We start from the raw sequence: 12,518 nt of genomic DNA on the forward strand, positions 1-12,518 counted from the left end.
CTTCTTACCAATCTCAAATTGCAGGTGACAATGACAATACTTCAGTTTACCACAGCAAAGGCCCTTGTTGCAGTGGGGCAAAACAAACCATCAAATAAAAGGCTGAAGAGCACCAGAAAGTTTATTAAAACTCAAAGTAAAGCAAATTTCTCTCCCCTCCTGCCTGCACACCTTTGTCATGAAAGACAATCCTCATCCAGGTTCTCCAAGCATGCACACACATTTAGCAACTGCATATTTTCCCTCTTTTCCTACCAGAACGGAGGTAGTGAGCTGTGGCTTATCAGACTGATCAGAGTGAAGAGACAGATGTACATTTGTAGGATTTGCAAACTGTAAAACCATTTGTAAGATTTCACAGTGATTTGTCAGATTTTCAGCTGGAGTGTTTGATATCTACCACACAAGCATAGATGTCATCCTTTGTTTTTCAGGAAAGGAAGTAGAAAGTTTGTTACCTGAAAGGTACACAAAGCACCACGGAAGAGGCATGACAGGAGTGACCTGGGACACAGGAAAGTTGTTGTCTCCCAGCTTTGGGCCAGGTTAAGGGACTTACAACATGCTGCCTTTCTCATGCTGCTTTACCTTTCTGTCTGGCCAATCACTGCCAACATTGACATGAGAGGCAAATATGTAAGGTCTCACCAAGATCACTTTAAGACTTTACAGAGGTTACAGTCTAACCCATTTCTCCAAATTACAGTCGAACCCTGGAACACCTTTCCCCACTGTGTATGTCCAGGTGTTATACAACTGTGGCACAAATGGCTTCCCAGCATCTGGGAATGGGATGTGTGTGAATAGTTCATAAGGCCTCAGCATTCCATAGGAGCTAGAAGAGCTTTGTCCTTGAGTTTCTTCAAAAAAACAAGAAAGTTTGGGAGAAGATTGACATTGATTTCTAAGAAATATTGGTATAATGTGGAAAGAAGAAAGAATGGCAAAAAGCTAATTAGATATTAAGAAGGTTAAAAGGGATGACCTGAAGGGATAGACTGGTATTGATCACTCACAAAATGATGGAAGGCTGATAGGGATGCCATTTGCCACAAGTAAGAGTATGGTAGCATAATTAATGTCCTTCAGTAAGAATTATAGAGAACAGACTTTGTCACACAAATACCATTACTGGAGGAGATTAGAAGTTTAGGTGATAAAGTAAATTATACTGACATAACTGGCTTTGACAAAGTATTTTACATCATACCGAAGGATCTTCTGTTTAAAAACAAGTTTTGTACCAAAAAAAAAGTATAGAGTTATAAGAAAAATAAGCTGAAAAAACTTCATAAGATTATCTAGTTCATCATCCAGTTGCAGATTCTTGAATATAAAATGGATTTCAAATGAAAATTGGATTTATACATTTCTAAACAGAAGTATTTCAAATGGTGCTGCACAGAGTTTCTATTCTTGGCTCAACAATATGAAATACCTTTACTATTGAACTGAATACAAAAGAATCACTGCAGCTAAAGTACAAACTCTGGCAGCATGCAAAATTATAAGCATGGGTCAGCTCCACATAGAGGCTGTGGTGCTTGAAGTGCTACTTTCATTCAAACAAAGAATTTAGGTCAAATATCCAGATACGGAAAAGCAGTATCCTGTAGTTCAACGATTTAGAGAATAACTCTGGTTTAAGGGAAATGGCAAATGAAAAATAAGCTCATAACATGACTGTGTGATTATGAGGGCTAGTATGATCTTCAGATGTGTAAATAAGAATTAATCTGCTACAAGTAGAACAACTGCATACTGTCCAACTGAGATGAGCTAATTGGGATTTTATTTTCCTGACATGCTCCATCAGAAAATTCAATATTCTCAGAGGGAGGTGGAATTTAAATAAATCCCTTTAGAAAAGAGTGGCAAAAGGTTTTGATTTTCATGACACTTCTCTTATGTTTTTAAATATACATGATTTGGTTTTAAATTTAATATGCTTTTTGCATCTTAGGTGTCATCACATATTAAAAATTTTAAAAATAAAACTCTTAAAAGTCAAACTGTAATGAAATGTCTCATGTTTGCTGTAAGATTACTTTTGAGCCTACAGTTGTAGAAATTGTTAATATCTTCTCTTTTTTTCTGATCTGGCAGAGAGAATTTCTGAAATCCCATATCTTCTGTCAGCTGAGATTGTAATTCAAATACTGGAAGCTGAGTGCAATGTCAGTATTTTAAGAATATAGAAAGCCAAGAAATGTTATAAACAAACCACAAGAAGGATCTGAAGTTGGATTTCTTAACAACATAGCTTAAAAACAAGGGTTTGGATGTTTCCTTAGCTTACTAGACCAACAGAAGTATGGCAAGATGTAACATGAGAATCACAAGCCAAAGAAACTCTAATTAAAATTAAGAGAACATTTATTACCCATTGGAACAACTAAATTGGGATTACCATAAATCAGTAATTTTTTGGAGCCTCTAAGATGACATCATTTCCTGAAAGGCACGCTTGCAGCTCTGTTACAAACACAGGACTCAATAATGAATTTCTGCACGGACGTTCTCACAGCTCCTGGGTTTAAGTCTATGAATAGGGGAAAAGAAAAAAAAGCAGGAATCCATCACTGCTCAGGTCAGGCATCTGTCTTCTGTAACCAATACATATTTGCAAGAATGAGCATCACTTACCAAAGGGTTCAACAGGGAGGAAATGGGCCAGGGTCTGCAGTGCAAAGCACTCACTGAAGACACATGATGATCTGCACAGAAGTAGATCCTCTGAAACAAGCACGGCCATACAGGTACAGCACTATGGGCAAAGCACTTTTGATCTCCCCTCAGACTTTCTCTGCAAGTGCTGAAAAGAAAAAAAAAGATTAGCAGATTCCTTTTAACGGTAATAAATCAAATTGTAGGGGGGATTGTCTGAACAGGACCCAATGGGCAAAATTACTTCAGGCCATAGCTCAATAATATTTTGGGGGTGGGGGGCAAAGAGGTAAAACCTGAAGTACAAAGAACTAAAAGGAAAAGATTATCAACACACACCACGCTTCAACACACTGACCACTAGATATTGCAAGAAAGACCCCTTCTCATGCAGATCATTGTCACCTTGCTCTGACTCAGCTTCCTCCCTGCCAGTCAGTCTTTCTGCAAGGGCAACTGCAACCTTAGCTTTTTTAAAATATCTCATATGCCTGATAAATTATTCCTCTTAAATCCTTAGCAATAATTGGTTTATTTTGCAGCTTCAGATTAAGATATACATTTTTACACATGGCTAATCTTTGTATAACTCATGTTTCAGGAAAACAGACTTATTAATATTGAAAACATAAAGAGATAAGATTGTGAAGCTCTATTACAGTATAAGAAATCTTTCTTAGTCTAGGTAAAAACTCCTTACACAATAGATCAATCATAAGCAATTTTTTCAATTAGTATCAGATAAGCAATCATCTTCCTGATGTATTAAGAATTCAACAAATACAGCTAATCTGTATGTACTCACTTCTCTCTAGCCTTAGACTGCAATTTCTCAGACCAGAGACTGTCTTTTCCTGAATGTTTGGAAAGTGTTCAGCTAAGTGTGGACACAGGCATAAATAAATAATAATACCATAACCACTGGGGACACTTGAATAAAATTACACTCTGATTTAACCATTAAGTTCCTCTTCCAAAATCCCAGATGAGCAATGACATTCAGAATTCTGCTCTTCATTTATCTTGTTTCATTAGGAGTTTCCTTCTAACAAAACAGAACTGTAACCATACACGTCCTATTCATCTACTCTTTCCCCACGCACCCACCAGTGCTCAAGACAATCTCTCTTTCTCAAACGCTGTGGGACAGATTCTGTTCTATTTACTGCTTCGAAGGTCTTGTTATTTTCTTTTGAAAACACACTGGGTCAGCCTGAACTTAAGAGGGAAGAACCTCAGACTTCTTTGGAGAGTTGTCTATTATGCTTATGGGATGCTTAAGGCAACAGATGAGGCAACGGAATCATCACATGGAACGAGAACATGCCAAGGAGCACCAAGGAGCCTGCCAGCTCAGGGAAGAACAAGAACTTCCCAGGGACAAGGAGATTGGGTAGAGTTTGCTATAACTCAGCAAGTCAATGAATTGGCTAAACCAAGGACTCGCCTGAAAGAGCAGATATTGTTACAATTTTTTAATTTCCTTTTTGTCTTTCTTAAAAGCTCTAAGTTTGTTCTGTTTAAAAACTTAATTTTCTAGTTTTTATTCAATAAAGTTTGCTTTGTTTGAAGTTTAAAAAAATTGAACCAACAACTTTAGCCTAACTTTAGTTAGAATATAATATAAAAAAGACTGCCTGATGCAGAGTCCCATCAGGGATGGAAAGATGACTGCCCTCAGTGCAGTCCCCACTACGTGAGCAAGGAGGAAGGCTTTCACACTGGGAGGCTTCACTGCTGTCAGAAGTGGAGCAGTAAGTGTGAAAGGAGCAGAAAAATATGAGATATTTTGACTAGTAACAGGCCTCCTCACCTCCCCACACACCAAATGTCCTCCAGCAGGGAAGACAGGTGAAAAAGAGAACAAATCAAAGAGAATGAAGAGGGAAAGCAAAGAGCAGTCAAAAGTGAAATGAAGGATAAAGGAAAGCTGGGAGTCATGACATCGCTGGTAGCAAAAGCAGAAAAACAGAGCAATGGAACTACACAAGGTCTTTTCTTCCCATCATCCAGGTAACTCAGTTATCCTAAACTGAGTCAATTAACTTCTTGTAATACTGAGTTCAAGAGCAAAAAGGTAGCTATTGCTCTCATGAGATGATGTTAGAACACCTGAGACAGATGACCAAGGTTGGAGAATGCACCAAAAGAAGTAGTCTTTCTTGCAAAATTGTATTTTCAAGAAAAAAAAGAAGATGGCATAAATGCTCAGCTCCTCCTTAATCCTCAGCACCTGGAAATAAGAAGTGCTTTTAGAAGGTAACTTCTAATGCCTCTGATCTCCTCATGAAAAACAAAAGTTAGAGTAAGCCAATGCTGTAAGGTAAACACAATTTCTGTTGCTGCAGCTCCAATTTTTAACTTTAAAAAAAATTTAAAAAAAAAAACCACACCATAAAAAAAAGAGTCACAATTGCCTTTCTTTTTTCACCACAAACCATGTCTTCATTTACGTTTGCAGGACCTGCTGCCAGCTGAGATAAACTGTATCTTAAGAGGGACATTATAGTTGGTATGGAGTACAACATCACAGTTTTTCTTTCCTTTTCTTCTAGTCAGTACGTCCTTTGCAAACAGACCCAAACAATATCCAATTGCAAGTCACGGTTTTCAACTTCTGCATTCTTTTAGATGTCACGATTATATATCTTTCCCAAAATTAGGTAGATAGAATGTAATTAATGTAACACATAAAGCCAGGAGAAAGTAAAAATTACAATCCTGTGACCAAAAAATTCTCCAACTGTGAATCTAGGTTTGCATCTCTCCTGGAGCATTGCCATATATGAGTAAGCATCAGAACAGAAGGATGTGTCACATGGGGTTCACCAGGGGTCTGTCCTGGCTGCAATACATTCCAGTATCCATGATTCAGAGAATGCATACTAAACATACAGATGGCAAGAACCTAAAAGAAAATGAAAGTATCGCAAAGGATGAAATAATCTGGACAAAAACGGAAGTAATGTCTGGGGGAAAAATGCTGCCCAACAGGGACAAATTGAAGATATAATAAAAGCAAATAAACCACACAAATACAGAACAGGAAACAGCTAACTAGAAAATCAGTTCTGTAGCAAAGGACCTTGAATGATATCAAATAGGAGTCAAACATAAGTCAACATCAAGCTATGACAGGTTTCTTAAGGTACCAACAGAATTATACATGCACCCAAGAGCCAGAATATAAAATGCAAAACGTGTAAAAACCCTCTGCCATACAAGGCACATCTGTGATACTGCTTTGTTCTCACAGTACAAAAAATAAGTAAAAATTCAACTGGACCAGCTGGAAAGAATGAAGAAGAGAGCTGCAAGAACAGTTCTAGGAAACATGACCCTGGAGGAAATGTAGAGCAGTGAGATTTTGAATCCAAAGAACATAAGACATGCTAACATCCCTTTAGCACATAAAACGCTGCTGCGGGGAGAGATTGAAGTTAGTTCCCTATGTTCATCCAGGAGAGAGGAATAAGTAACAGGTCTAGATTTTAACAGCAAAGTTTCCACTTCAAGACAAGGGAATTTTCTCTGTTGGCAAGAATAATGAAATGTGGGAATGGAGTGCATGAAGAAGAGGTCTGAGAAACCCTCCTCAGAAAAGTTACCTGACCCTGCCTTAGAGTAAAGATAAACTCCACATGTTCCTTGCAGCTCTATCATTCTCAGCTTGCCTACATATTGCCAAAAAAAAAAAAAAGTTAACATCCTGCACCCTTAAAAGCAATCTCTTCGTCATGACTAGCCGGCCTCTTTCACGGATTAGATAACCATGTCTTGCTGTGTTCCCATTTCTCAGCCTTCCCCAGATTAGCACATAGGCTGTACCTGGTCCAGAGCGGCTGCCTCCACTCTCCAATTTCCTGTGCATATGCCAGGGCTGTTTCTGCTTTCCCTAAGCAATGCTCTACAGAGGATACAAAAGCCTTTATGGATGATTAATAGCTAGCTTTCAAGGCTTAATGATTTGGCTTAGAAACTACATCTTATAAATCAGTCAGCTAATCTAGATCTTGGCCAGCTTCTGTTCTGCTTTTTCCAAGAGTCAGACTGAATATTCAGTTCAACACCTCTCTCACTTTCAGTCATTTTTCTCCATTGTTAACCATCTATTCAGACAACTATTCCCAAGTTGCACCACTTTGCTCAACAGATCATCACCAGCACATTCCCAATGGGTAAGCAGAGAAACCTTAGACCTTGACCAAAACTAATTGTCACTAAAGACACAGAAATAATTCAGGAATTAGTCCTGTTTCCCAGTTCTGTTTATTCTATTTTCCAGTTTTCAGCTCTGCAATGATGAGACTGCATTTTATCTAAGGGAGAACACACCGTTTTACTACACATTGGGTAATGTATACAATTCCAAACAGCAGAAGTTCTTTCCTTCTGTTACTGAAAGAAAGATGAATAATAATGTTAAAATTAGTTACAGCCACTATGTGGTAGATGGACTGTTGCCATATGGTGGTTATGTAAATTAAATGACAAAATAAGGATCTAGCATTTATAAGTAACTTTTGCATACTACAAAACCCCCACCTGCCTGTGCAATACCTATGACATCCCATTTATGGGAAAAGATGACATCAAAAATTTGGGATTTTTTCTGAGACTCTGAACAACTATTTCAAGGAAAACACAAGCCTCTTATTTGCCTAACATACAAAGAATATCAAATCTAGTCACCACTCCTGTGTGTTACACAAAGTAGTCTCCAATTAAACATCTATTTTGGTAAAATTATCTTCCAACACCACATGGCTGTATTGCTTGTCTGGAAAGGTGACTGACTGTACTTCATGGATGATTTAAATGCCCAAATTTAGGGCAAAGATGACTTCTGTCTGAAAACTGTCAAAGCCACCTATCTTTTCCCTTGAATAGACAGGGAATTTAGGACCAATTTTAGGAGTTCTGATACTCTGTGTGTTTGTCATTGAGACATAGAATAGAGGGACAGGTGGGCAAGATGCTTCCCAGCCAGTATTGATCAGTAAACTTCAAATATATTCAAGAGGCAGCATTTCAGACTCCATATGTAGCTATCATGTAGCAAAGTGTATAATTTAAAATACCTAATTTTTTTATTATTTCAACAGGCAGGGACAATAGGTAACAAAAGAAACAGATAATTGGATCAGAAATCAAAAAACAGTTTCTTCTGAATCTGAGTCACTACATTAAGACACCAGCTCTCATTTCTCAGGTTATATTGAAAGGATAGCTCCTGCTATGAAAAATAAAAGTTGAAATTAATTATGGTATATAACAGTTTCATGAATCCTTGACACACAGCACAGATTAGATTCCAGACTCCTACTGTCCCATCACACAAAACCATGAATATTTTTTCACTAACCATATGCACAGAGGCTAATTAACACAAAATCCTTTTTCCTTACTGTGAAAGGAGTCTTTGGGCTTTACTAGAAGAACAGGAAAGCAATTAACTAAAGATTAAAGGGGTTCCATCTGCATGAAGCATGATAGAAATTGCCAAAAGGAGCAGGAGACAGGTAACAGAGGATATAACAAAAGAGGGGGAGAGGGGAGGGGAATGAGCAACAGAAGGTTAATACTAAAATCACGACTGGAGATCTTTCTCAGTAACCTGTTGGAAGTCAGCCAGAAGGGATTGCTGTAATGTAGGCACAAGCTTAGGCAAAAGTCTATGGCCTCCTCTGTTCAGGTCAGATTACCTGATCATAATAGTACTTTCCATCCTCATAAATCTAAATTACAGCTGTATGAAGGTAGAAGTGAATACTAAGCACAAAATCAAGGAAAGGTTTAAATCTAAGTTGAACTAAACCCCTTACATTATTATCATGACAGCAGAGGCAGTATGTAAAAGGCATTAACTTTATTATTGACATCTCTGGCCAAGTATTTACCCTTCTATCAGTCTTCACAGGAAGTGATATGTCTCACAGGGAGTAGCTGCTTGGCATCTTTCTGAAGAAAGACTTCGGGACAACTTTGCCAAAATTATTATCCTCTTTGACTCTCCTATCTTAGGGTAACACTGGACTTATAACATATGATCTCCTCATACAGATTTCTAGCACTGGAACATTATTTAAAAGCCATAAAAGTTGAACAGCTCTGACTGAGTGGATCTAATATAGCTGTTTACCAGCACAACCTGATGGAGTTGGAAGTCTCAACTTATAAACACAATCTGGCCCTTCTGGCCTATGACAAATTGCAATACATACTAACTGGCTTACTTCTGTCAACATAAAAGTTGGCATGTATCTGAAGTCTTCCCTTGCAGTGGGTCCTGCAGGATTGGGAAGGGGGAAAAGGGAGGTATGAACTCATCAGAAGGTCAGTAAGTCTCAGGGAGTCCCCAGGTTATTTGACAAGCACTGCTAGAGTGGTCAAAGGTCCTGTCATGAACACTCATATTACAGTACATATTACATCTGCTTAAAAGTGTGTTTTGATGGAAAGATGCAAATGCAAACTACACTGATGAGCATGTCATGTGGCTCCTACAACAGCACGGATGGATTTATCTGCCTGGAGCTCCATGAAAGACTGCATCCAAAAATGGGTGCTGTTGTGTACCTCACCATGGCTCATATGCTCTCAGTGACTGGAGGGAAAACCAGTCACCACAGGGCCTCTTAGGGATCACTGAAAGCTGAGCATTCTTTAAAAATGTGTACTAGTCTGGTGGATCAGCTGGCAACAAAACCATGACAGTGAATCTGGCAGGTGGAGCATCCTGTTAATTCATTTCCCCTGCAGATAAAATTAGTCTTTATGTTGAATGAACAGCTTCTCCCTAATGACTCTATCTGGCCATCACTGATATTACCAGAATCACAACAATAACCCGAAAGGAAAAGCCTATTCGCATATCAATTCCCTTTTCTCTTGAGACAAAATGGAAGAATTTAATGGAATAGGGTGTCATCTTTGTTAAAAATTACAGGGCACCACTTGTCTATAAGAAACTACTCAACTGCTGTTTTCAGCTAAAACAGAAAGATCTGCAAATCCCAAAAGAACAGAAAGGACTGAAAGTTCATGTTGGTACTGGTAGGATTTCACTCACCTTAAGCAATACACAGACTGCAGTAGGAAAATAATAATCTATTCTAACATGGATGTGACTCAAATAACTTCCTATGCCATCAGATGTCTGTTAAAAACATCTAGTTGCTAGGTGTATGCTGTACATGCAACAGCTGTGCAGTAACAATGTGGGGATTGATATGAGGATGGAACAGTCTTGCAGCTAAAACTCTTCAGAGCCTAGAGCATACTCTTTACTCAACAGAGCTGAAGCTTGAGATATTGCATATCCCAAGCTTAGAAAGAGCAAGAGATCTGACTTCATTTAAAGGGGCTGTCTGCAAGCAGAGATAAACAGATGGCCAAAAGAGGAAAGGCATTCCTGGGAATTGCAAATGACATATCTTTCCTTTTTCTCACAAAGAGCCATGGTGCCAAGGAAGCTGGCCGAAATATTGCATTAGTTGCAGGTGCTGCAGGCAGTGAAGGGCTGGGGTACAGCAGGAACACCCCAGTAAGCGGCACAGAAGAAGCTGGGAACTGAGGTGATCATGATATCAGTGAGTCAGCCAGTCTCCTCACTAACTCAGTGCACTTACACAGTGCCCATGCAGTGCTAAGTTTTGGTGTGCAGTCTAAGAATTCGAGATTTCTGGATGTTCAAAATTGCAGATATAACCGCTGCAGAGCGCTCATTTGCAGCAAACCCATCATTTCACATAAACATTAAATTTAAGCTGTGCACTGTGTGGATCCAATAAATCTCACACAAAGAGCTACAGAGTGCTCGCACATGCAAATACGCCCACAGACAACTGATCGGCATCCATGCATTAAATCCCATATGTCCTGAAGAGGTCTGGTTTGACTGTATACAAACAGAAGCTCACTTACCAGGCAGAATTATAAGCTGTGAAAATGAGGGGCTCTGATGTGGCACTACTGGTTTTAGCCATCATCCAAGATATAGAAGAGTCACTACACTGGTTTACCAACCTGTATATGCCTCATTATAGCTACCAACACAGTATTGTATTCCCTGCAGTCACTGCTCAGAATATGAGAGATACTGAGATATTTTCCGTTTTGAAGAAGAGAAGAAGAGAAAAAAAAAAAAAGACAAAAAGACATACAAAACCCACACAAATACTCCTTTGGAAAATACATTAACTGCTTTTTAATTAATATTATTCCTTTTCTTTTGACAGAAGTTTTGTTAACTTGACCAGTTAGGTGGTTGTCCTTATCAAATGTGTAAAAAAGATGGTATCTATCTGTAGACATGACCCATGTTTCTCCTCTCCAAATGATAAGTCTGAAATAGAATAGAATTCAAGGTCTGAAAGCAACATGTTTATAGATTTATATGTTATCATGCTAAACAACAAAACAATGCAAAAATTTCTGCTTATGATATGTCTTCCCCAAGATAAAGGTTCTGTATTTTAAAAGGTGGAGGTAATTTTGTGTTCATCATTTTGCTTTTTAAATGTAGAGGTAAGTTAAATGAATCTTAGAGGACGTAAAAGGCATTATTAAAGTACAATTCTTCTCTTGATATTCAGTACGGGACTCAATAACAGCACTGAGTTTAAATGCTAGTGAGCTGCACAGATTCTTGATGCCCTAATTTTGAGAGAGTATCTCAGCAGATGCCACCTATCCCTGCTACAAGGCATTGTCCCCAGATATCCCACAGCCCTGGGGACAAAAAATAAACGAAATCAAGCAAACAAAGTCTTCATCCTTACAAACATCATTCAAGAATTTCAGATGTCACAACCTAGGAACTGCTTAGAGAAATCACATTAATGTCTCATTCCTATGTCACAGACTTGACTAAGGCCGACTTTTCCACAGTAACCTGTCTCTGCTTTTTGAATAGCTACCTCTTTTTCCAAAGATGTGCTTATGGAAAAAGGGTGTACTAAAAATACTTGCGGATTTGCTATCTTCAAAACGCCTGTCGAGGTCTCTCAAGATAGCAGGCTGCCTGCTGCCATCTCGCGGCAGCTCTGCCCGGCTCAGCCCTGCAGCACCCAGTCGCTCGGAGGGCAGATACAGGGAACAGGAACATTGGAAAGACCTTTTTTGAAAACAGTTACAACACAAAACCGAAATGACCGATTTTCATTCGTTTCGCTGAAAATCACAGCAGCAGGAGCTCAGGCAGCACAGGATCACTGCCCACCTCGCCTTTTCCACCTCAGAAAAGAACCAAGGTGTGCAGGTGGGCTGCAGGCATTGTTGGTTTCCTTGATACTGGCTCCCCACCCACATTCAGATTCCTTCCTCAAAAGCCACTGCAGATCTAAAAAACCTTATTTCTCACCGACTCTGAGCTGCTTTCACAGCAAGATTTTCTGCTGCTCTGCTTGCAGCCACTGCTACAAAAGCAAGATTCCTTCCTGGCTCAGGGTCTTCAGACTGGTCTTCCAAAGGCCCCCTGGTCCAGGGAACAGGATGTGGTAGTACGGCAGTTTATAGACACAGTCTAATAACAATAATAGCCCTACTGCCCTTCCTGTCCACATACAAAACACTTGCCCAAAGCCTTTGACTCTTTATATCAAACTAAAGACAAAATTAGTTTTTAAGGTTGTGAATGCTGCAGGGCAGGAATTACCTTGTTCCTCTCGCATGCACTTAGTATAAGGCAGTTCAAAAAATACACTAGCCTCAAAGGCTTTCATGAGTCTTGCCATAGTTACCTTGTTACTCTGATTAATTTTATTTATTGATTCATTTATTTTTGCTCCAAAGATAAAAAGAAAGTGTAGGTCTACAGGCAGCAAGTCCCTACCTAGCAGAGAAACCAG

The 12,518-nt window shown here is 39.0% G+C and overlaps 1 protein-coding gene across 5 annotated transcripts in view; it reads right to left on the reverse strand.

Moving 5' to 3' along the window:
* Window positions 1–2,388: 2,388 nt before the first annotated feature.
* ZNF800 (zinc finger protein 800) overlaps window positions 2,389–12,518 on the reverse strand; it is a 29,823-nt gene continuing 19,693 nt past the window's right edge. For 4 of the 5 annotated variants that reach the window (XM_017818235.1, XM_017818234.1, XM_017818236.1 and 1 more), the window contains exons 6-7: window positions 2,647–2,815; window positions 2,389–2,542 (exon numbers count right to left, since the gene is read on the reverse strand). In XM_017818235.1, the coding sequence (XP_017673724.1) occupies window positions 2,537–2,542; window positions 2,647–2,815 (175 nt within the window). In that variant the 3' untranslated portion in view covers window positions 2,389–2,536. Of the gene's footprint in view, window positions 2,543–2,646; window positions 2,816–10,989; window positions 11,015–12,518 lie in introns of those variants that run through there. The other variant, XM_017818240.1, reaches the window with a different exon arrangement.

Source organism: Lepidothrix coronata, unplaced genomic scaffold (assembly GCF_001604755.1).
Source record: "Lepidothrix coronata isolate B3197 unplaced genomic scaffold, Lepidothrix_coronata-1.0 Scaffold66, whole genome shotgun sequence".
In the NCBI taxonomy this organism is placed as follows: Eukaryota; Metazoa; Chordata; class Aves; order Passeriformes; family Pipridae; genus Lepidothrix; species Lepidothrix coronata.